Raw genomic sequence first — 23128 nt, 5'->3', positions numbered from 1 at the left:
AAAGAAAAATGTTTCTGCAATGGCTATTTCCAACCCTGTGACGTTTTGAAGTCTTTATAATCTCAGGAGTTTGGTAAAAAAAAGCATAAAAAAGTGATTTTTTTGCACCTTGTAGTAGAAGGAAGCTGGGAAGGACACATCCACATGAGCGTGGGTTCGAATCCCGGCACCGCCAGGATTGAAATTCCTAATGTGCAGAATAATAGTGTTTGTGCTGCCCCTAGATACTTACACTTTACATATGTAGATTATTTATATCTTCAGAGTTCAAAGTTTGATTAAATATTTCAATCTGAGGTGTATTTTGCTTTGAGTTCCCTTGAAGAATAATTTCTACTGTCTTTTGGTTGATCAAGTTGGTTTCTAAGGCTATTTCAGGTTTCTCTTAGTCCAGTGATCAGTCTTGTGACTAGTTAAATACCAAAAATACAAAATATCACCATAATCATTTTCCTTTCCAGATGATCAGGGATTATGTTATGATGAATTAACTATATATTGGCAAATCAGAAATGGCCTAAGAATAAGGCAAACCCAAGATTTTTCACATAAACCATAATGAATCCAACTTTTATTGTAAACAATCACAGCATCAGAACAATTAAAAACAGCATCACACAGTCTCTACTACTAATATAATTAAAATTAAATTAAATTAAATTAAAAAAAACCTACAAGGGAAATTAGAAATGACCACAACACAGTTAAAAACAGCACGACACAGTCTCTACTACTAATAAAATAAAATACAAAAATACAAAACCTGCAAGGGAAATCAGAAATGGCCACAACACAATTAAACAGTCTCCACATTGAACTTTTTTTGCAACCAGTGGAGTTGGCAACTATTGGCCATGAAGGAGGGCTCTGGAAGGGGGGTTAGAGGGGCAGTAGCCCAGTGCCCATGCTGGGGCACAAACAACTATTTATTTTTATTTTTCATCCCCTCCAACCACTGCTCCTTGGGAACAGCCTCTACAGAGGGGCAGTATACTACACCCTTGTACTGGCTGTGCCCAGTCTCTGCTGTCCTAAACTGCCCGCATTTCTTGCACGTATTGTGCAGTACTTTGCGGGTCAGCTTTCTGGCTGGAGCAGACGCAGGAGCAGGAGGGGCAGAGGGGAGGAGGAATCCCAGGGCCTGTGGAGGAGTAGTAGCGACAGAAGAGAGGCGGATACCCAGGCACTGTGGAGTCTGCATCACCTGGGGGCCCAAGAATGGAGCAGCTGCCGCTGGGTACGTGGCCTTACAGCTGGCGGTGTTGCAGCTGTGGTTGCCAACCTCCTCTTCACCTGCGCCTGACCCACGGTGCTGCTGGGCAGGTGATACAGGTGAGGTGGGCCAGGCTGGGGAGGCGCAGAATCAGGTCTTAAATTAGCCGGGAGTAGAGGCTCAACAGCCACCGAGAAGCGGCTCGGTAAATTCAACCCCTGCATCAGCACTGATTGCTCCTGGCTTTTGACCCTCTTATTATGCCACTGCACAAGGGTGGTGTGGCTCACGTCCACCAGCTGCAGGTTGGTCTGCTGCATCACTGTCCCATTGGACAGAATGCGCTGTCTGATTTTCCTATGTGCCAGTCCCCCGCTTCTTGGGACTGCGGTGGATAGCACAGAGTCGGACAAACAGAATCTCTATCAGACGGCAGCAATCTGGCCACTGGGCCAGTGGGGCAGTGGTGGTGAGTGTATGCCTCCTGACACTCTCCACCCCTGGTGTGAACTCCTCCCTCTTCTTTGAGACTCTGAACCTCCCCGTGTTCAGCTTTTGCTGGTGTCTGGCTGCAAACACCACTCTCTGCCGATCATAGTCCAGCAGGTTCTGCCAAAGAGCAACAATGTTGCTTGCCTAAGTAGAAAGAGATCACAACATCAAATGAGAAGACAAACACATGGGCAAGTGTGTACATGACTGGGCAGAGAGGGAAAGCAGTAAGGCAATATAGGTTCCTGACCTGCTGGTTGGTTAGGACCAGAGAAGGCTGATCTCTCAGCTCCACCAGATATGCTGCCAAGCTGTCAACTCTGTCCATGCCTGGCATGCCAGAGTCTTCCACAGCCTGATAAAGAAAAGGCAGATGAGCAACACAATTTAAGGACAGCGAAGTGGAACAAAATGCACAAACCGTGATTTTATTCCTTTTCAATACTTGTATTGTCCAATACTTGTATTGAAAAGTATTAACATACCCCAGACTCGTCAGCAGAAGCAGCAGCAGCTAGGGAGGAGGCAGCAGCCATGGAAGGAGCAGTCGCCTGGGAGGAGGAGGCAGCCAGGGTGGAGGGAGCAGCCACGGTGGAGGCAGCAGCCACGGTGGAGGAAGCAGCCAGGGTGGAGGAAGCAGCCAGGGTGGAGGAAGCAGCCAGGGTGGAGGAAGCAGCCATGGTGGAGGAAGCAGCCAGGGTGGAGGCAGCAAACATGGAGGGAAGTTCAGAGGAGGGACATGGCTGAGAGATGACAGAGAAACTTGGGTCATCCAGGAGACTTGACATCATAAGATCAGGTGTTTGATCCTCATCAGAGCCCTCATCTTCTTCTTCTTCCTCGTTCCCCTCCACATCCTCCAGCATGTCCTCAGTCTCCTCTGAGTCTGGGTTCACCTTCAGGGGCTGTCCAGTCTGACTCAGCAGGTAGTCAACACCAAGCAGCTCTCCTACGACAAAGTTGAGATAGAGACAGTCACACACTTTACATTACATTACATTACATTACATTACATGTCATTTAGCAGACGCTTTTGTCCAAAGCGACTTACAATAAGTGCATTCAACCTGATGGTACTAGACATAGACCATAGGAATCGAGTAAGTACACAACTTTAAGAGCTAACTGTCATTGCTAAGGAGTGCTATATGTTAAAGAAGAAAAGAAGAGAAAAGAAGAAGAATTTTTTTTTTTTTTAAATATATATATCTGTTAGGTGACCATGACTTAACCGAGGTATTGTTGGAAGAGATAGGTCTTCAGCCTGCGGCGGAAGATGTACAGGCTGTCTGAGGTCCTGATGTCGGTGGGGAGCTCGTTCCACCATTTGGGAGCCAAGACAGAGAAAAGTCTGGAAGTGGTTTTGAGGCGAGTTGACCCACGCAAGGTGGGAGTCGCCAGCTGTTTGGCTGATGCAGAGCGGAGAGGACGGGCAGGGGTGTAGAGTTTGACAAGGTCCTGGATGTAAGTAGGACCTGAACCGTTAGCAGCAGAGTACGCCAGAGCTAGAGTCTTGAAGCGTATCCGCGCAGCCACTGGTAGCCAGTGGAGGGAGCGGAGGAGAGGTGTTGTGTGTGAAAATTTGGGAAGATTGAAGACCAATTTTATTAATTGTATTCAAAGCATTATATATATATATATATATATATATATATATATATATGTATATATATATATATATATACAGGGATTGAAGCAGAAAAAAATCCTGTGCCTAAATTTTTTTTATGCAGGGGGGGAAGCGGCATAACTGGAAAACTGACATTCTTGTTAACAAGATGAAAATACAGAATCCTTTCAAAATAAAACAATACGCAGTTCATGCAGCCTAAAACAACTTCACATCAACATTACGTCTTGGCACCAGATCAGCAATCAATCAATCAATCAATCAATCAAAGGGTCTCGGAGGGTCGGAGACATGGACAACAAGAGTCGGATTGTTGAAGTGGAACAGCATCAATCATTTATGACATACAGTGTCGGACTCAAACTGTGGTAGGGGCAGGGGCGAAAAAATAAAAAGGGCCCATTCTGCACAACATGGGGCCCCACAAGCACGCAAAAAGCTCTGATGCAACATGTATGATGAAATATTAGCATTAAGTTAAAAGGAGATCCAGATCAAAGTCATTGATGATATGATACTGACAATTAAAAGTATTGAACCAAACCATCTAGGGGGGTCCGGGGGCATGCCCCCCCCGGGAGAAAATTTGTACATTTTTAAGTAAAATGCATCTATTTTGTGCACTTTGAGAGCTAAATGAGAGCAAACATCTCACATAACATTATCCACAGTTCAGTGATACTGTATTATAGAATCTCGAGAGAGCACATCATAATTTATTGTATAAAGGGGAACCGTATAGGACAAGTTTTTTCATGTGTAAAGGGCTGCCAATAAGGCACTTTCTCTCATTTTCACCACTCTAGAGGGCACTTTCGTGCGCTTTTTCAACCACGGAGGCACCAAACAGGAAAAAGGGCACTAGAAGGGCACTCATTAAGACACGTTATTGAATTTTCTTGCGCTAGAGGGATCATCATCATAATTAATTGTATGAAGGGGCACCCTAGAGGGCACCAAATAATTTTTTGCACGTGTAAAGGGCAGCCAATAAGGCACTTCCTCTTGTTTTACGGCTGGCTCGCTACGCTGCCGTTACGCGCCCGGTGGGAACTGACGCCGGGCAGAGGACGGAGCAAACCCGCGGCGGAGCCGTTCCACGCCCGGTGGAAATGTGGGAGAGCGCACGCACGGACCGTATAGCCGTGTTTCGACTACCACCGGGAAAGTCTCATGCCACAACCTCTTAAATGTCCGCTCACTCTGCGTGTCTCCACAACAAGTTAGCCCCCAGACCGATTTAGAGACTCTGGAGGTGAGGTATGGTTTTCGCCGTCGTTAACTGTGCACAGCAAATGATCATAAACAAAGCAGCATGGCTAATTGTTATGCACAGTGTCTCCGCTGATCATAAACATAGTGATCGTGAATTAACGGTACGCGCTAACTGCGCACAGAGTGTCCGGTGCTTGTTGTAAACAAACAGATCGCTGTTTCTCCTGCAGCAGCAGCACATGGGTGATTTCAGAATTCCGGGTACATTTCGCGTCTCCCAGAAAAACCTTTGATTATTTCCCCCTAAAAAGTATTTACTGGATCTGTTTTAAATAATATTGCTTATTATATTGAATGATCACCAATAATAATGTTTGGTGTGTATTTTAGGCACAATTTATATGTAAAATATTAATTAAATGATTCCCACCCACCAATTATTGGCTGTCTTCAGCTTTTGATTCACACGTTCATATTGAATTAACATAAAATAATTAATTAAAATTAGCAGTTTTTTTTGTGCTAATTCTATAAATACTTATACTTACAGTTGCACAGAGTATTCATTTTCTGTAATACATGGGATTTCAACATTAAAAATATATATTTTTCAACTCTGTTATCTCTGTTATAAAACCATATAAAAAAATCTACAGCATTCAAATAAAAAACACACAGTGATGTCACTTCCTCTTGCAGAAAAGATTTGGAGGGAACTATGGAATGTTAAACTTTCTCTCTCATTAACTTGTTAACAAAATTAACAAAATGTTGAGAATACAACAACAGTAGATTCATTATATGTCAAATCTGTTACTAGGATATTCTAGTGAATCTGTCATTTAAAAAACTAAAACAATTATATGATGAAAATTCATTAAATTATGGTTTTATTCATGACATGTGTTATCTGGTTTTAAGCTAGCATGTGGAGTTAAAGCACAACATGGTGGAAAATGTCAACTCTGTTACATGTGTCAACAATTTAATGATAACAGAGTTACTGTTTTTGGGCTTTTACACAGTTTGTCAACTCTGTTATTCATGTCAACTCTGTTCACATAGCCGTCAACTCTGTTTCACACAGTTTTGTTTAAAAAAATTCTAATTAAATATGTTTTATTGTTGACAAATTAACCAGAAGCTGTGTCATAACTAACATTCTCACTATACATGAAATTTCAAAGCGTTTCATTCATTTTTGGAGCAATATTTAGAGAAAATCCAAACTGTCTTGGGAACTTTCCAATTAAATGTGTCAATGATTTTACTGAAAAAAGAATCTTTATCTTAGAAAATTTAAAGTTGAATTAGTGGATGTAAAGACAAACGTTCTCTTAGGAAAGACATGGTTTTAAACTGTATTACATTTGAGTACTATAAATATTTACCCTAATTTGTCTGCAACAGAGTTGACTGATTTTACTGATACTACGATGATTTTCAGATTAAATGTTTTAAATCTTACATGTTTAAGCTTGGCAAATGCTGGAAGTGTTAAATTTAAAGTATTCTCTATGGGAATGAAAAAGGTTTTATGGAAAAAAATAAAATAAAATTCTTATTTTGTCTAAACTTCAAATGTACCCGCAATTCTGAAATGGGCCACATACACACTGTACTGCTACAGAGCTAACTGCCGATAACGGTGGCTCTTCTTAACGAGCCGGCCTCCGACTCGTGGTGTTTTTTTTTTTTTTTAAACATGATTAAAAAAAAAAAAAAAAAACACCAAAAAAAATCCCGAGCCGGATTTCCGGCACCGTGCCGGAGGTCTTCAAGCCCTGTATATATGTATGGCAATGGAAAGTACAAATCATGGCTCATTGAATTTAAGTTCAGACCCACAAACCCACAGTATTATGTAGCCAGATATCAATTAGACATACCAGTGTATCTGGCAGGTGGTGTGAACGTGGGCAGATGCGCTCGGCCAAACACCTTCAGGCTGTTGGTGTTCACGCAGTGGGCCACATCCCCAGCATAGGTGAGGAGACATGCTGGTTTGGTGGTCACTGCAGCAGTCCTCCTGTCCTGGTTCCACCTGTTCAGGCCTTCCAGGAGGTAAAGCTGGATATTCAGTGTATTTGCACTGGTTCCTGAAAACAGCAAAAATATTTATGCCACAGACACGGGTATTTCCTTTCAATCTGAATAATGCTCTCAAAACAAAACATAAATAATTTAAAAAATAATTTGTAGAAACAACACCAACCTGGAATGAACCTGTTCAGGTGGCAGTGGAAGGATTCCAGGGATGTGGACCCTCTGGCACACCGGTACCTGGTTAGGATGACTCCTCCTTTGGTGGTGGTACCTGTTTCTGTGTACAGTTGTACACCTGGTACGTCCTGGATACACCTGACATGGCGTTTCTGCACATGCCAGATGTGCTCCATGCGCTCCTGGTGCAGGAGTGGCACCCCCATAAGATCACTCCCACTTGACCCCATCAGGTTCTCCAGCAGGCGCTCTATGAGGCTGATAGTGGCATCCTCACTGGGTGTTCTCCTGCTGCAGTACTGTGCCAGCTCCTTCTTACTGATTCTCCAGTCCACCAGGAGAACTTCATGGGTTGCAGGCAGACAGGCAACCCATGAAGGTGGGGTAGAGGGGATGGGCATCTGTGGTGCACCCAGCAGCTAATCTCCTCATAAAATGCCAGATGTCCAGCCGTATGTGGAGGTCTGGCCACTCTGAAAATCTGGTCTGCAGCTTGCTTGCTCCATCCTGAATACAGCAACCACAGACCACATACAGCAGCACTGGGGGTGGAACAGCTGCCTGGCGGTAACGCTCCATCACACCAGACACCATGACATCCAGTCCTGGCCCCTCCTGCACCGTCAGGACACTGGTAAGGATCTGCCCAAGCTGGTTCCCTATAGAGGTCACCCAGAGAGCTGTCCCCCTTCCATGACCAGCCAGCTTCTTTGTGATCTGGAATTTGACAACAGTATTGTTTAAAACATTATCTATAGTAGCAAGTCAGTGTATGTAGATGTTGTGTATGTAAAAAAAAGTTCATTTGTCATCCCATGTTGACATCATTACTTATTACCTTCTTAGTTGAGTCCATTTTTAAGATGGACCCAAACATTGAGGTGATGCTGGCCTTGATGTGGTCCATGCGGGAGAGTATGTCCCTGCCATAAACAGACAGCAGCCAGCGACTGGTGGGGATGTCGATGGGGTCTGGGGGCTCCTGGCAGACCACTGGGAAGAGGCTGGGCTGATCCACAAAGTCAGCACACTCCCCAAGATAATGTGCTAAGCGGTTCAGCCATTCCTCACCATGGTTCTCCCTGAGCTGCTTAACCATGCGTGCAGGACTGTTCCCCAGTGTCTGGTCCCGCAGAAGCCGAATGACACGGATGTCACAAGCATATCTGAAATGCACATTGTTGCGTTATTGTCTGTTGTTCCAAAGCCACTTTATCTGGTCATCTGATGACCCAGTCTACTCACATGAGATAGGGAAGGATGTATTTGAGTAATAATCCCAACATCATAACAGGTGATTATTTTCCAAATTACATGTTGCCTGTTCCAATATCAATATTTAATCTCCTCTTACACCCTGTTTAGCTAAAGCATACTGAAATACACTATATCATGTATCATGGTCAAAAACCTAATTATTGGTTTAATTCACAGTCACCATCTTGTCATTGCTCTTGTACTCACTTGCGGGTCAGAATCAGCCGAAACATCTTCTGGTGCGGAAGGTCCAACTGGTCCCTGACAGTCTGGCTGGTTGACAGGTAGTTCAGGGAACACACAGTGCACCTGAGTGTCTCTGTCACCAACAGGTAATACCTGTCAACATCCAGGACCTTCCGAGCCCTCTTGTGGACACCATAGCCTGTCAGCTGCTTCCCACAAGCTGGGCAGGACACCCTCACCTTCCACAGGTGGTAGGGCATCCACACCATCAGCCGATGGGTGAAGAAACGGTCCGGTGTTGTGTCTGGTGATAAATGACGGCTGGAACGGGCGGCTCGTACCACAGCTTCAAATCTGGCAGCAGTTTACCAGAATTAAAGAGGGTGTTTGCAATCCACCTCTGGTCCTGCACAGGGAGGGTCTTGCTCATTTCCCCCGGCAACCAGAATGAAGCTGCGTCGCCAGCAGGCGCTGGGTGAACTCCTCCAGACTCATCCTGTTTGGGAGACCAAAAAAATAGGACAATCAATTAGGTTATTACATTAATAAAGGTTGTGTTAAAGGTTACTTTTGATAGAGCCAAACCAGTTAATAAACACTGTACTGACAGAGGCTGCTGCCAGGCTGGGTCTCCTCACAGAGGGTGGAGCAGGGCTAGGGGTCCTCACAGAGGATAGAGCAGGGCTGGGGGTCCTCACAGAGGGTGGAGCAGGGCTGGGGGTCCTCACAGAGGGTGGAGCAGGGCTGGGGGTCCTCACAGAGGGTGGAGCAGGGCTAGGGGTCCTCACAGAGGGTGGAGCAGGGCTGGGGGTCCTCACAGAGGGTGGAGCAGGGCTAGGGGTCCTCACAGAGGGTGGAGCAGGGCTAGGGGTCCTCACAGAGGGTGGAGCAGGGCTGGGGGTCCTCACGGAGGCCGTAAAAGGAGTCCTCACAGAGGATGGAGCAGGTGAAGGGCTTGGGGTCCTCCTAGCCACTAAATTTGGCTTTGGTGAGACCGACCCACCAAAACGTGATTTAGTGAACTGAAAGGAAAAATATAGTATAAAATGTAGTTTTACCATGCAGCACATAACATGTGTTTCATACACTATAATAATTGCTATAAAAATATTCACCATTGCCAAACTAGGAGGGGGACGCAGGAAAGACTGCGGGGCTGTAGCACCAGGTTCTGAGTCAGGGGCAGCAGTCACACTCAGGGTAGAGCCTGAGGCCACAGACTGCTGCTGGTGAACATGAGGGGCCGGCTGCTAAAACAAATTCATGACAAAATGTGATGTAACAGCAACAGCATATAAAAGGTGTGCAATGCAAGATTTACAACAATGACATGTTATTTTTTAATATATATCACCTGAACAGCATGAAAACCACAATTACAGCCTGTGGACCCTCCAAAGAGGGTTGTCTGACCACGGGTCTGCATGGGGCACTTCTCAATCTGAAACAAACAGAATTAGCCTGGAGTTAGTCCCTCAGTATACATTTCATTGTGATTTATATTATCTTCAGATTCAAATAGCTGTTTTTTTATTAAGTGACCTGAATACTAATGATAATCAGTGATAGGTGCATTATACATAATTTGCTGTACTGTACTTTCTGATAGAGGTCATGCCACTTCCGCTGCCTTGGGGCTGGTCTATTGCCTGCTCCAGAAGGCCAAACCCCAGAGCTGGCAAATGCCCTCAGCCTGGACATCCACTCTCCATCTCCAATAGCTTTGTGGCTTTTTGTGCTCATCTTAATAAGAAAAAAAAACAATAACAAGTTGCAATTATGTAAACACTGAATGTAAGCATGCATTGAACACATAAACACACACTCATGTAATGCTACTGATGAAAGTTGGTAACCTATCACCGCTGATCAGATGTCTTTAACAGGTAGTAAGCTAGTTAGATGATGCATGCTTGCTTGAACTGTGCAGTGGTACAATGTCGGACAATTTTATAAGGGGAAATTTGTCAGCAGGCACCAGCCCTAAGTAAGAACCAGGGGGATAACAAAAATGTGTATTTGAAGTAAGATATTATGAAATTCAAATAAGAAAATGTACTTTATGTAAAAACAGTCACACAACAACATATGAATAGTCAAACAATAAGAATAAAAAAATAAACTTGTGAAAAAACTCACAGAATTGGTGTGAAAAAGAGAGTGGGGGATGGGCTAAAATCATATTTTATTCTGTCTTTTAAGTAGTTTTTAACTGATGAATCTTCAAATTATGAGGACAAAGTGCAGGATACTTTTCATGATAATATAATGTATTGTACAGATACTCTTCATTTATATAGTGTATGTAATGATGATGAAAAATGCAACGATTCAATTTAATGTATTCTACAGATACTCTTCATTCATACTATGCAAGTACCGGCAACGAGCCGTTTATTAACGTTTACAGTACATCATATTGTTTGTTTACATGAACGACGTTATCTAGGCTATTGATAGCAGGCCGGCGGATATCGCCGTTTAACAGTGTTACACTCGCAATTAAAATGGCAATACCTTGTTTGGCAGATGGAAATAAAGCGTATAACATATGACTGTTTGAATACAGTATGTAGTTTAAAACATTTAGTGTTCGCTTCTGTTTACAGTACATCATATTGTTTGTTTACACAAACGGCGTTATCTATTAATAGCATGTTGGCGGACATCGCCTTTTAACTTAATGTGAAACTCGCAATTAATATTACAATACCTTGTGTGGCAAGTGGAAATATAGCGTGCAATGTATGACTGTTTGAGTATGACATAATACACATTTTCTGACCACCATGTCAAGAGAACATCATGCACTTTGTTTACACAAACGGCGTTATCTATTTATAGCATGTCGGTGGATATCACCGTTTAACTTAATGTGACACTCGCAATCAAAATGATATTGCCTAATGTGGCAGGTGGATGTATAGTAACGTAGACTGTTTGAGTATGACATTAAATACATTTGGTGATCACTTATGACATGGTCTTGGTTGCTTACATGAACGGCGTTATCTGTTAATAGCATGTCGGCGGACATCGCCGTTTAACTTAATGTGAAACTCGCTAACACAATGATATTGCCTTATGTGGCGGGTAGAAATGGCTGTTTGAGTATGAATAAGAAACATATCGTTTTACATAGACTGCGTTACCTATTGATAATATGGCGCCGAAAATTGCCATTAAACGTAATTTGCCTCTTGACATTAAAATGACAAAAGTAACTCTTGCGGCAGGTAACTGCGATGACTGTTTGAGAATAGAATGAAAAACATTTACCGATCACTTACCTTTCTCGAGTTATCTCCGGCTGAATTCCCAGAGTAAAGCGCCCGGAGACCGCTAACTTTGAACGTCGCTGTCGCATTGGAAAGAAGCGTCGTGATTGGCCGCCATCAAATCTGACATTGGACAGAAGCGCCGTGATTGTCCGCCGTCCAATCTGACATTGTACAAAGATGCGCCGTGATTGGCTGTCGTCCAATCTCACATTGGACATGGAGTGCCCTGATTGGATGAGTAGGTTGGGGGGCGGGACATCTTCACGCTCCTCCCACTTTTATGTGCTGAATTCTTTGGTATTGTTTTACAGAAGACGGCTCTTTTTATCTTGGATCAGTTAAATTAAATTGTAGTAACAGGTCTTTTGAACTGTTTGCTGTCCTTTAATGTAAACTAATTTCAGCCTGTTTCTTGTGTTGCAGCAAAACTACAGACAGGTAAATGCAGGCAAAACTTTGAACGTTGCTGTCACACTGGAAATAAACCCCGTGATTGGTCAACCTCCAATCTGACGTTGGACAAAGAAGCGCTGTGATTGGTCAACATCCAATCTGACATTGAACATGGAGTGCCATGATTAAAGTAAAGTAAATTTTAGTAACAGGTCGTTTGAATTGTTTGCTGTCCTTAAATGTACATTTAAACATTTTCAGTGTGTTTCTTGTGCTGCTACTCCGTTTATCTCCAGAATTGTATATTAAATTGAGACATGAATGCCTTTTTCTTTTATCTGGTCTTTGTTGTTTAGTTGCTTTAATATACTCAAGATACTGAGTTTATAAACCATGAAAGGTACAAGTATGTTACCAATGCCAGTGGAAATACAATTTGGGCCAACAAAGACAGTTACTGTTAATAATGGTGTACCAGTGGTCAATGAGGAGGATTTCCTCCCTGGGTGGGCTCGAACCGCCGACCTTTAGCTTCACAGACAAATTAAAGTGTTTCTTGTGTCACCGTAACTACCCATTTCCAGTACTTTAGATTAAGTTCTGTAAATACCTTTTGTTTTTGTTTTTCTATCTGCTTCTCTCTCTTCGCAGTGCATGAAACAGCAATCTTTCTACACAGTTTACATCCTCGATGCACAAGACAAGACAGATAATCTGGTTATGGGTAGAACATATCGGTGGTCAAATAAGGAACGTCCTGCTTAAGTCAAAGAACCAGGCAGAAATAAGATCATAGTGCAGCTGCAGTAACTTCTTAATTGTTAAACTGCAGAGAAGCAAAGTTAAAAGACTTCCTGTTTCAGTCCGTTTTACCCATTCAAGGCAGGTTTTTCACAATAAGAGACAACAATAAAACTCCAATTGGGACTTGAACTCCTCCTTTACAAACTGAACCATAACCTTTCTGAATTATCAGCTGAGTGTCACAAAGAGTAGAAATAAACTTTGTCAGTTCATCAGTTTTAGTAAATTTCAGTATGAACATGTTTCAGTGTGACGTCTACATTTGGACATCGTACATTTGTTTCCATGGTTTTCTTGATAATAACCAAAACCATTATCAGTAAAACCATGGAAAATGTCTAGATATCAGCTCTTAAATTAAACTCCTATGAGCTATTTTTGTTGTTATCATTGTATTTGTCCAAACAAATACCTTTAGTTGTACCAGGCATTACAATGTACAAGAAACTGAAGAAAACAAGGGTGGTCTAATATTTTATTCCATGACTGTAGTAGCTTTACTTTAACACTTTAAGTGCATTTTCCTGAAATAGGATATTTTGGACCCAAACTTTTTTTATTCTTTTTTTTTTAAACTCTTTTTATTCTGATTTGGCCCCCCGGTCTCAGCTGGCATTAAAACATAATGTGTCCTTTTCATTGCAGGGCCAGCATACATTTAAGTGTCCTGCTTGTGGCCTTATCAAGAGGTGTGCAGGCTGGCAGTGCTGACAACTGAAGAGATGCAATACTTCGAGAAGAAGATCGCCCGTCTGGCTTCAAAAACGTGAGTGTCCCGATGTGAAAATCACAAACTGATTGAGTTGAGCAGAATTAGTTTCTTTCTACATCCTGCAAAAAGAATAGTTTATTGCTCAAAGTTAGAGCAGAAGATTGATGTTATTCCTATACATTGATTGGTAAATATTTAGCTGAAGCTAGCAGCATTTTAGCTTAACCATGAAGCCCAATTTTACTCACCGTGGCCTCGTTTATCACTGTAGTATATAAAAGTCCTGCAGCTCTATGGAATCAACACAATCATGGCTAGAAGTGTGAACAACTCAAAAATGTATTTTGTGCAGAATAGCAGTTACAATGACATAAATCATAAAAAAGGGAAAAAAAACACATGTTGAATTTCCCTGATAAATTATTTTTAAAAATGTAATAAAATAGAATTTATATATAAAACACTTTTGTGCCCACAAGTGTTATGAATATTGAAGAAAAATTGGGTTTCCACATGTTATACATGTTGAACTATCTGCATGTTTACAGCCTCTCCTGTCCTCTCCTCTCAGCTCTGTGTAAACAGATTCTCAGTGAATATTTGTCATGTGACCGTTGGTCTCAGCAGAATCAATCATGTCTTCACAGTGTCTCTGAGGAGCAGAATTTAATGATTTTAACAGGATCTAGTTATTACAGTTTATTTTTGGAGACATGTTAAATTAGACATGTGGAATAAAGTGATTTTTGACAGAAGTATCACAATTTTCTTCTGTCACACTGTCAGATATCTTTGCTTCTGAAGCCTAACGTGTACACTTGTGGCCTGATTTGTTAAGCTACATAACCAGCAGTGAAATATCTGCTGTATGTTCTCATAATGTTCAATAATGCAGTTTGTAATGTTTTTAAAGTTTTCTGTCTTGCAGTTGATCTCTGCTCAGCAATAGTTTGTCAATAATAACTGCATTACTTAATAAAGTTTCTCTTTTGATTAATTTTTGTTGGATGTGTAAAAACATTCAGTAACAACAGTTAACTAATCACATGTATTCACATGCAATATAAAAATGTAAAATATCAAATAGATATTTCTCCATATAGACACGTAGCATAGCTGAACATTTGTCTTTTTGCCCACTTGCAAACTTGAAATGTCTCTTTTGATGCCGTGCAAAACTAGATATAGGGTCAGGAAAAAAGAGATTAAATTATATAAATAAATAAATGCATGTCTGGTGCTTTTGGAAAACAAAGAAAAATAAGTTTAACAGGAAGGCACTCAAAAACAAGTAGCTACAGTGGTGAAAGATGATTTATTAAAAATAATTTAGCAACTTTATTAGAGGCGTTTTAATTTTTCTTTCCTCGTTATCTTTCTTATATTTTATAGTGCCTTAATTGCCTTCCTGTTCATCTTCATATAGTCTTTTTCCCAGAAGCACAGGAAGAGCTGTAGCTCCCTCTACAGGTCAATCTGAGAAATAAAACACTGAAAAATAAAACTTGTGACATGTTAATACCGGAAAAATGGTTTAATATCCAGCAAAGTCAGAAAGATGATAAAAAACACATACATTTTTTTTAAACAAATATTGAAAAGTCAGAATTAATACAACAAACTCTTTGGTCTACATATATCATACAAATAAAAATATTAATAACAGAGCAGAGTGTAACTCTTCTCAACTTTGGCTCTAAACTATCTAGAACACTGTCTACAGCTAGATCCAAAGAGAGCTTCGCGTCTGCTGCAGCCATGTTGGATCCGTAAGAAAACTACAAAACTACAAGCTTCCGTCTGTCCAATAGTACGCGTCATCGTCTTACCGTCCCTCCCCGTTCTGTGATTGGATCCCTAAAGCAGGGCTAAGAAATGGCCATGGACACCATGCTGTCTTGCAGTTCGAAATGAAATCGAGTGTGCAAGGCAGTATGTGTATACCCAGGCTATGAAAACAGCAGGCTGCCAAAAATTTGATTTTTAACAAATCACAACAAAATGTCACCTGAGCTGACTGTCAGGACAGTGAAGTGCAGCTCTGGTGTTTTATAAAAATGTGTCCCAGGAAACAGACAGGGAATGGGTTTAAAAAAGAACTAAATGTTCCATACTTCTGTTTTTGCCATCCTTGTCCCCCATTCCATCACGTCCTGGGTCACCAGACGGGAGGCCTCCTCCCTGTAGCCTTTGAGTTAACTCAATGGTTGACTCATGTTGGATTCCACATGAAACCAGCAGACGATCGTCCTCCAACTGTTTGCCTCCGAAGATCAGCTGCTGTTGATTTACTACAACACACACACACACACACACACACAGGGGGTCAAACCAGTCACTGACAACATTTCCCAAAATAACAGAAAGTAATTTATTATTGGTATAAAGTTTAAATAACTTGTTAAAAGTAATGTTAGTTGATCCTTTTAGAGCTGCAGTCACACTCCATGGTCCATAGTATCAACCATCTGATCATTAAACTCATCCACTCACACAGATTGAAGTTCTTCTCTTAAGTTGTGATGTTATAAATATAGTGAAGTAGAGGCAGAAAGTGCTGTCACTGGGCCTTAAGTGACACAAACACTGACCAATCAGAGCAGACTGCCTGTTTGAGAGGAGGCCTTAAGGAGACACAGCTAAATGTTGAGAGTGAATACAGATATATATTCACAACATGTTCAAGTAGCAACCAAGAATACAAGTATGAACCTAATCTGATCTGTAGTCCATCATTTTAGCATTAAACTAAACTCTGCACGCTTCAACTGGTCATTTTAATCATGAACATGATGTTACCTGGGTATCCTGTGAGAGTCTGTATCTTCTCCTTCAGGTGCAGCCCTGTGACGCTCTCAAGCTCATTGTAGCGCAGGTGGACCCCTACGGTCTTCCCAAAACACCCTTTAACGAAGAGCTTGACAGCTATTTCAACAAAAATAAATAAAAGTTTGTTTTTAATAACTGCATCACTTAATAAAGTTTCTCTTTAAATGAATGCAGAATGTATTTGATGTCCAACAGGTGGATATATGTAAAACATTCCCTGTATGTTGGACAGAGTTAAACAGTAAAACAAATAGTCACATTTATTCAAATGCAATATAACATTTAAAATATCAAATAGATATTTTTTCATATAGACACATAGCATAGCTGAAAATGAGTCCGTGTTTGCCTCATGCTCACTTGAAAACCTTTAATGACCATTCTGATGCAGTACAAACAGGATATAGGTCAAATGACACGTAACAAAATAAAAAAAAAAACAATATGTAAATTGAGACATCCATTCATACAGACACATAAAAACACATACACACATACAAATGAGCATGCTGTACAATTACAGTGTGTTCATTAAGAAAATGCTCCAGTGAAAAGAACGGTATTTAGTTTGGTTTTAAAAGAACAGGAGCATAAATACTGATTTCCACCTTGTGACTGGAGAGACCTGCTGGGGATATAGACTGACAGCATGTCCCACATGTGCTTTGTAAAACAAAAGGAGGATTTTCAATTGAAGCCTGAAAACAGCAGGCTGCCAGTGAAGGTTTTGAAGGATTGATCAGCACATAACAATTTAATTTAAATCAGATTATCAATGCAAAGTTGGATTTTTAACAAACTACAACAAAATGTCACCTGAGCTGACGGTCAGGACAGTGAAGTGCAGCTCTGGTGTTTTATTAAAATGTGTCCCAGGAGGAAACATACAGGGAATGGATTTAAAATAAAGTTGACTTTTCATTACTGATTTACCCAGTACAAAGTGGCCGTCTCCCATCTTAGAGTTAACTCAATGGTTGTCTTGTGTTGGATTCCACATGAAACCAGCAGAGCATCGTCCTCCAGCTGTTTGCCTCCAAAGATCAGCTGCTGTTGATCTACTACAACACAAACACACACACACACACACACACACACACACACACACACACACAAACACACATACAGGGGGTCAAACCAGTCACTGACAACATTTACCAAAAGAACAGAAAGTCATTTATTATTGGTATAAAGTTTAAATAACTTGTTAAAAGTAATGTTAGTTGATCCTTTTAGAGCTGCAGTCACACTCCATGGTCCATAGTATCAACCATCTGATCATTAAACTCATCCACTCACACAGATTGAAGTTCTTCTCTTAAGTTGTGATGTTATAAATATAGTGAAGTAGAGGCAGAAAGTGCTGTCACTGGGCCTTAACGCTCATTCAGCTGAAGTGACACAAACACTGACCAATCAGAGCAGACTGCCTGTGTAACGCCCGTGAATGTAATAATGCCCACAAACGTAATAAAAAATTTGCTGTTTTTAATGTAATAATTCCACAAACGTAATAGCTGCTGCCTGCTACAAACATAACCCGCGACCACGGACCCTCCCCGCACTTACGCACCCAAGCAGCATTGTCATTCATTATCAGTTAAAATTATTTTGTGTTTAAACAGATTTATTTCTTTGCATAAGCAAAATAATTCTTGTCACTCTCACCTGTGATTACTGTAGCGGCCAATTGGAGTTCGATCAAGCGGCTGTCCTTAATCCCAATTTATTTAAAATGACTTACACACAGTAACGTTATTATATACAAATGTCAGCTTAGATGGTGAATGCTTATGTATCCATTTTTAAGTATCATGTCATTTATGTCTGCTTATTTTCTTTGACATATAGAGACATCAGTGTTTTATTGGAGGGCGAGACTCCTAAAATACCAAAAAGTAGCTGTGGTCGTTATCGATGCCTTTACTGCATATGTGTAACAACAAATATATATGTACAGTACAGGCCAAAAGTTTGGACACACCTTCTCATTCAATGCGTTTCCTTTATTTTCATGACTATTTACATTGTAAATTCATCAAAACTATTAATGAACACATGTGGAATTATGTACTTAACAAAAAAGTGTGAAATAACTGAAAACATGTCTTATATTCTAGTAAGCAAAGGGTGGTTACTTTGAGGAATCTAAAATACAAGACATGTTTTCAGTTATTTCACACTTTTTTGTTAAGTACATAATTCCATATGTGTTCATTCATAGTTTTGATGCCTTCAGTGAGAATCTACAATGTAAATAGTCATGAAAATAAAGAAAAACGCATTGAATGAGAAGGTGTGTCCAAACTTTTGGCCTGTACTGTATGTATATATATGTATACATATGTGTGTGTGTGTGTGTGTGTGTGTGTGTGTGTATATATATATATATATATACATACATATTTATATATTTGTTGTTATATATATTTGGTGTTACACATATTTTTGATTTTACCTATTTTTGCACAATTTGCACACATTGGGCCTCATTCATGAAACGTTAGTAGATTTGTGCGTAGATTTGCACATAAAAGCCTACGCTACTAAAAACCTACTCCGGATTCATGAACGCTGCGGGAAACTCAGATCTGATCGTAAACACGTGTGTATGATCATGAATGCCAATCCATCGTAAGGTGGCAGCGCGCTCCCGGTAATCAGCAATTAGCATGAACCCCGCCCATGAATTGCTAATGACCACCATATAAGGAGGTGTGTAGAGGCATCCTGTCAACCTGTCAGTCATGGCACAAAGAAAAAAAGAACGAGAAAGAAAAAAGAATTTTTCCGAAGCGGAGATTGAAGTTATTTTGGGAGAAGTGGAGTCCAAAAAAAAAATATATTTTCATCTGTTAGTAGTGGTGTGACAGGGACAGGCAAAGCGAAAGCGTGGAGGGAGGTGACGGACGCAGTAAATGTGGTTTCTGTAGTGCAAAGAACTACGTCCGAGGTTAAACGTAAATGGTTTGACATTAAACTTGACGCAAAGAAACGCATTAGCGCACACAAAAAAAGTACATCTGCCACAGGAGGAGGACGCTCAGAGTCCAAATACCCCGTTGGTGCGCTCTACAACGGCCCGAGTAGCCGCGTGCGCCTCATTGTATGCTCCTGTGGTGTCTGCGGGCTGGCCAGTGGGGTCATAAGCCACGGCGTCAGTGGGTAACCCCTATCCCCTATGGATATAGAAAGGTAAGTCCATATATAACACACACATGTGATTATGCAGGCTATATTCTTACCAATGAGCCAGCCGTCTCTCACAGCTCCATCCTCCAAACGCGTGCCAACTGCGCAATTACGCAGGATGAATGCGTCATGCGTCCCACCGGGCCACCGTGCCACAACGTTTAACAACACACACTTTGCGTCACAGATCAGTTGCACATTCACGGAATGAAAGTTTTTCCGGTTAATGTAAGCAAATGCATCACCGGATGGAGCCTTGATGCGTACGTGTGTGCAGTCTATGGCACCGATAACACCTGGCATGTTTGCAACTGCACTGAACCCCTGCATTACTTCTGTCTGCCGTTGTGCGCCGTATGGAAATTGGATATACTCTGGCATTAATTTAATGATACCCCTGAGAACTGCAGGCAGGATGCGTCAATTTACATAGATAATTCACAATTATGAGTTTAATCTGAATCTTAATCCCGCCAATTGCCAACTAATTTAACTAAATATGTTATATTTTTAATCGTTTGCCATGTTTATATCACATGTTTCAAAGGCATCTGCGTATTGTGTACATAACAGAACGCATTATGAATTAAAATTGTAATTTCCAACAGTGACGAGCATTATTTATATGCGTTCTTAAATTTACACAAGCACTACGTGTGGTCAGCAGCATGTGTAGATTTTGTTAGTAGCTACGAAAAGATCGGAGCTACTAAAATATTGATGAATGCGGAGATGCACGTAAATTTCCGTCTGCGAACGGTTTACACACAAATTCGTTCTGCTCACGTTTCATGAATGAGGCCCAATGTGTTCAACTTAATTGTATAACTTGTGTTTTTACTGTTATTCCACTCTTTCAGAGTTCACTATCATAAAGTGTGGATTAAACTGCAGGAAAGCAACACACTTCCACTGTTGTTTTTGCACCATTACTATCATAAATAGATCCCAGTACATTAAACATCTGTCATCACATCAACATTCAGTGACATCTGCCCCAGCCCCTCAGGACCAAACAGCAGCACCAGCTTCATCTCATGAGTGTGTTATGTTGCTTAATAAAGGTTTTTATTTGCTGTGATTTTTGAATGTATTGGTGTGTTATGTTGTTTAATAGAGGGCTTTTCTGCTGTGATTTTTAATTCAGTTATTTGTTATTTTTTAAATATGTTATCTTTGATTTTTAATTGTGTTCAGTTCAATAAAGATGATGTTAAAGTCACCTCAGTCTTTGATCTCTTAAGTGGTATAACCTTATGTACAAAGCACATTCACGTGTAATGTATGTAAAATGTTACAAATGATACAGTATAATAGCATTATAAATCAGGATAGATAAAGGTTTAACATTTATAAAAATAAGCAATGACCCATATTTTACTAGAATTCACTAAAGGCAAAAAACTCGACATTAGACTTCAAAAGGATGCAAACTATTTTGGGATGATGAAAATGGGAATGACAACAGCTTTAGCTTCAAACTTCCTTATTTCTCATTTCACATTTTTACTGACATCTTGTTATTGCACTATCCCTCTCTGCTGCTGTACATCCATAGAATTCCCTGCTGTGGTATCCCTATTAATCTGCTATTACATTATCCAATAGTTTATCTAATCTTGTTATATATGTATTTATGTTTAATTCTGATAACACGTGAATATGCTCCTTATTTGTTTATGAGGCCAGTAATAATAATAATAGAAGTGTGCTTCATGGCTGTCATCAATAAGTGGTGCCGTTGAGTAAATCTAACACTCCTCCACCTCAAAGTTTGACTCCACCCACCTCAACGTCTGTTGAGGAACTTGTGGCTTGGTTGCGTAAGAGTCTGTGCTGTGATAGTGGAGACAGCCAGCAGCTGGATTTTGCACCCATGGATTAGTAGTGTGTGTGTGTGTGTGTGTGTAGGCAAACAAACAAACAACAACAACAACCACCACCACAACAACCATTATTCTTTGCGTTATTACATTTGTGGGAACGTATTACAATAGTTGAATATTTTCACTTCCCCACAAACGTAATAAGACCCTGCAAACATAGTTATTACATTTGTGGGAAATCGCGTGTTACGTTTGTAGTAGACAGCTGCTATTACGTTTGTGGAAAATGTATTACGTTTGTGGGATTATTACATTAAAAGCTATAAAAGCTGTAATAAAGCATTATTACATTCGCGGGTGTTACATACATGCCTGTTTGAGAGGAGGCCTTAAGGAGACACAGCTAAATGTTGAGAGCGAATACAGATATATATTCACAACATGTTCAAGTAGCAACCAAGAATACAAGTATGAACCTAATCTGATCTGTAGTCCATCATTTTAGCATTAGACTAAACTCTGCACGCTTCAAGTGGTCATTTTAATCATGAACACTTGTAGGTTACATGAGAAAGGCTAAGAGATTTTACCTGGGACCAACTCGACGAAGTCGATCTTCTTCTTCAGCTGCAGCACTGTGACGCTCTTAAACTGCTCCTCTGTGTCTCACAGCTCGTTGTTAACAGGTCTCTCAAATTAAACTTTAACAAAGACCGTGACAAACATTTCTCTGAGCTGCTCTCTTCCCCTGCTGCAGAGTAATCAACATGGCGGTGTTCAGTCAACTGCGTATGAGCTGAGAAAAATACTTTCACTTTCATTCTCATCACCAGTTTTTACTAACCTTTATCTGACCAACAATCTTTTAACCCTCTGAGCCAGGGATGGGCAACTGGAGGCCCGGGGCCTCACCCTCACTTGAAGTGGCCCTCAGTACAACTACATGCATTTGAGCATGAAATCTTAAAAGTGCAGTGTAAAAATGCACAAAATTACTTCTTGCAATTACTGTTAGTCTGCTGTTTTTGCACTGATAAAAAAGAAATCACAGTAAGTGGTTATTTTTATTTGCTTCAAACCTTTTGTATTCCTAATTATACTGTTATAAATGCATTTGAACATGAAATATGTAAAGTTACTGCACTGTAAACATATTTAAAATTGCAGTTTCATCATATCTGGTTAAGTGCACGGTCCTATATGTGGCCCTGTGGTAGTGTCCATGAAAAATTGTGGCCCCCTGCAGCATTTAAGTTTCCCATCCCTGCTCTGAACCAACCCCATGATGATTCAGGGATTGTTTTTGTTTTTTACATTTTACTCACTGTGTTCTTCTATTTCAGTGCGATATATAAAAGTGGAATCTGTGGAATCAGCACGATCATGGCGTAGGAACAACTCAAAAATGTATTTTGTGCAGAATAACACAGTTATAATGACATTAATCATTTAAAAAAAGAAAAAGAAAAAAAAAGAACGCAAGTTGAGTTTCTCAGATTTTTAAAAATATTTTAATTGAAATAAGTCTCCAAAGTGTCCAGAATCTTGTCCCTGAAGATCAGTCGCAGGTCTTCAGCAGCTTCTTCATGCAGGAACACACACACACACACACAGGGGCTACAGGGGCCTCTAAAGGGCCCAGGGCAGTGTGGGCACAAGCAAAATATCTGGTTATCTCTCGCTAATATGTTAAACTGTCCATCGGAGCCGTTGATCAAAAATGAATTTTGAGGTGATTTCAGGGTGACTTCTGTTTAAAATGAGCTGAGGACCAAAATGCTACTTGATTCTAGATTCTTGATTTGTGTTCGTCTTGTCTTCCTCTGTGATGTGTTGAGAAATGCATTGAGGAAACCTTTACAATTAAATTATCTG

At 40.6% G+C, this 23128-nt stretch overlaps 3 protein-coding genes across 5 annotated transcripts; all 3 read right to left on the bottom strand.

The window, feature by feature from the left end:
• Positions 1–558: 558 nt before the first annotated feature.
• On the bottom strand, positions 559–7307 carry LOC131989933 (uncharacterized). Its single transcript, XM_059355312.1, has 5 exons — positions 6766–7307; positions 6440–6649; positions 2191–2654; positions 1956–2060; positions 559–1849 (listed from the first exon to the last, which is right to left on the bottom strand). The coding sequence occupies exons 1-5, from the start codon at positions 7172–7174 to the stop codon at positions 1571–1573; spliced, it is 1467 nt and encodes a 488-aa protein (XP_059211295.1). The 5' UTR covers positions 7175–7307; the 3' UTR covers positions 559–1570.
• A 1042-nt stretch (positions 7308–8349) lies between these two features.
• Positions 8350–11245, bottom strand: LOC131989935 (uncharacterized). Of its 2 annotated transcripts, none has more exons than XM_059355317.1 (5): positions 9816–11245; positions 9571–9657; positions 9332–9466; positions 8825–9238; positions 8350–8712 (listed from the first exon to the last, which is right to left on the bottom strand). In XM_059355317.1, the coding sequence occupies exons 1-5, from the start codon at positions 10029–10031 to the stop codon at positions 8485–8487; spliced, it is 1080 nt and encodes a 359-aa protein (XP_059211300.1). In that variant the 5' UTR covers positions 10032–11245; the 3' UTR covers positions 8350–8484. The 2 variants fall into 2 exon arrangements, with proteins under 2 accessions (XP_059211300.1, XP_059211301.1); XM_059355318.1 differs by having other exon boundaries at positions 9332–9463.
• Positions 11246–14917: 3672 nt separating this feature from the next.
• Positions 14918–22058, bottom strand: LOC131989939 (uncharacterized). 2 transcript variants are annotated; one of them, XM_059355321.1, is made up of 4 exons: positions 21844–22058; positions 17169–17296; positions 16206–16331; positions 14918–15697 (listed from the first exon to the last, which is right to left on the bottom strand). In XM_059355321.1, exons 2-4 carry the CDS (start codon positions 17191–17193, stop codon positions 15495–15497), a joined length of 354 nt encoding a protein of 117 aa, XP_059211304.1. In that variant the 5' UTR covers positions 17194–17296; positions 21844–22058; the 3' UTR covers positions 14918–15494. The 2 variants fall into 2 exon arrangements, with proteins under 2 accessions (XP_059211304.1, XP_059211306.1); XM_059355323.1 differs by having other exon boundaries at positions 17169–17293.
• Positions 22059–23128: the final 1070 nt, after the last annotated feature.

The sequence above is a fragment of the Centropristis striata genome, chromosome 17, assembly GCF_030273125.1.
Source record: "Centropristis striata isolate RG_2023a ecotype Rhode Island chromosome 17, C.striata_1.0, whole genome shotgun sequence".
NCBI lineage: Eukaryota > Metazoa > Chordata > Actinopteri > Perciformes > Serranidae > Centropristis > Centropristis striata.
Note: the sequence above shows the minus strand (reverse complement) of the source record. Positions and strands in the feature narration are given on the sequence as shown.

Excerpts from the sequence above, each read along its gene's own strand:
- LOC131989935 (XM_059355317.1), bottom strand. The coding sequence starts at position 10,031 with ATGTGTTCAATGCATGCTTACATTCAGTGTTTACATAATTGCAACTTG. Across the intron at positions 9,658-9,815 it reads GGCATGACCTCTATCAGAAA|ATTGAGAAGTGCCCCATGCA; the intron begins GTACAGTACAGC and ends TGTTTGTTTCAG. Across the intron at positions 8,713-8,824 it reads CCAGCCTGGCAGCAGCCTCT|GATGAGTCTGGAGGAGTTCA; the intron begins GTCAGTACAGTG and ends TCTCCCAAACAG.
- LOC131989939 (XM_059355321.1), bottom strand. The coding sequence starts at position 17,193 with ATGGGAGACGGCCACTTTGTACTGG. Across the intron at positions 16,332-17,168 it reads AGACGGCCACTTTGTACTGG|CTGTCAAGCTCTTCGTTAAA; the intron begins GTAAATCAGTAA and ends TTGTTGAAATAG. Across the intron at positions 15,698-16,205 it reads GACTCTCACAGGATACCCAG|TAAATCAACAGCAGCTGATC; the intron begins GTAACATCATGT and ends TGTGTGTTGTAG.
- LOC131989933 (XM_059355312.1), bottom strand. The coding sequence starts at position 7,174 with ATGCCCATCCCCTCTACCCCACCTTCATGGGTTGCCTGTCTGCCTGCA. Across the intron at positions 2,655-6,439 it reads ACCACCTGCCAGATACACTG|GAGAGCTGCTTGGTGTTGAC; the intron begins GTATGTCTAATT and ends ACTTTGTCGTAG. Across the intron at positions 1,850-1,955 it reads TGGTCCTAACCAACCAGCAG|GCAAGCAACATTGTTGCTCT; the intron begins GTCAGGAACCTA and ends CTTTCTACTTAG.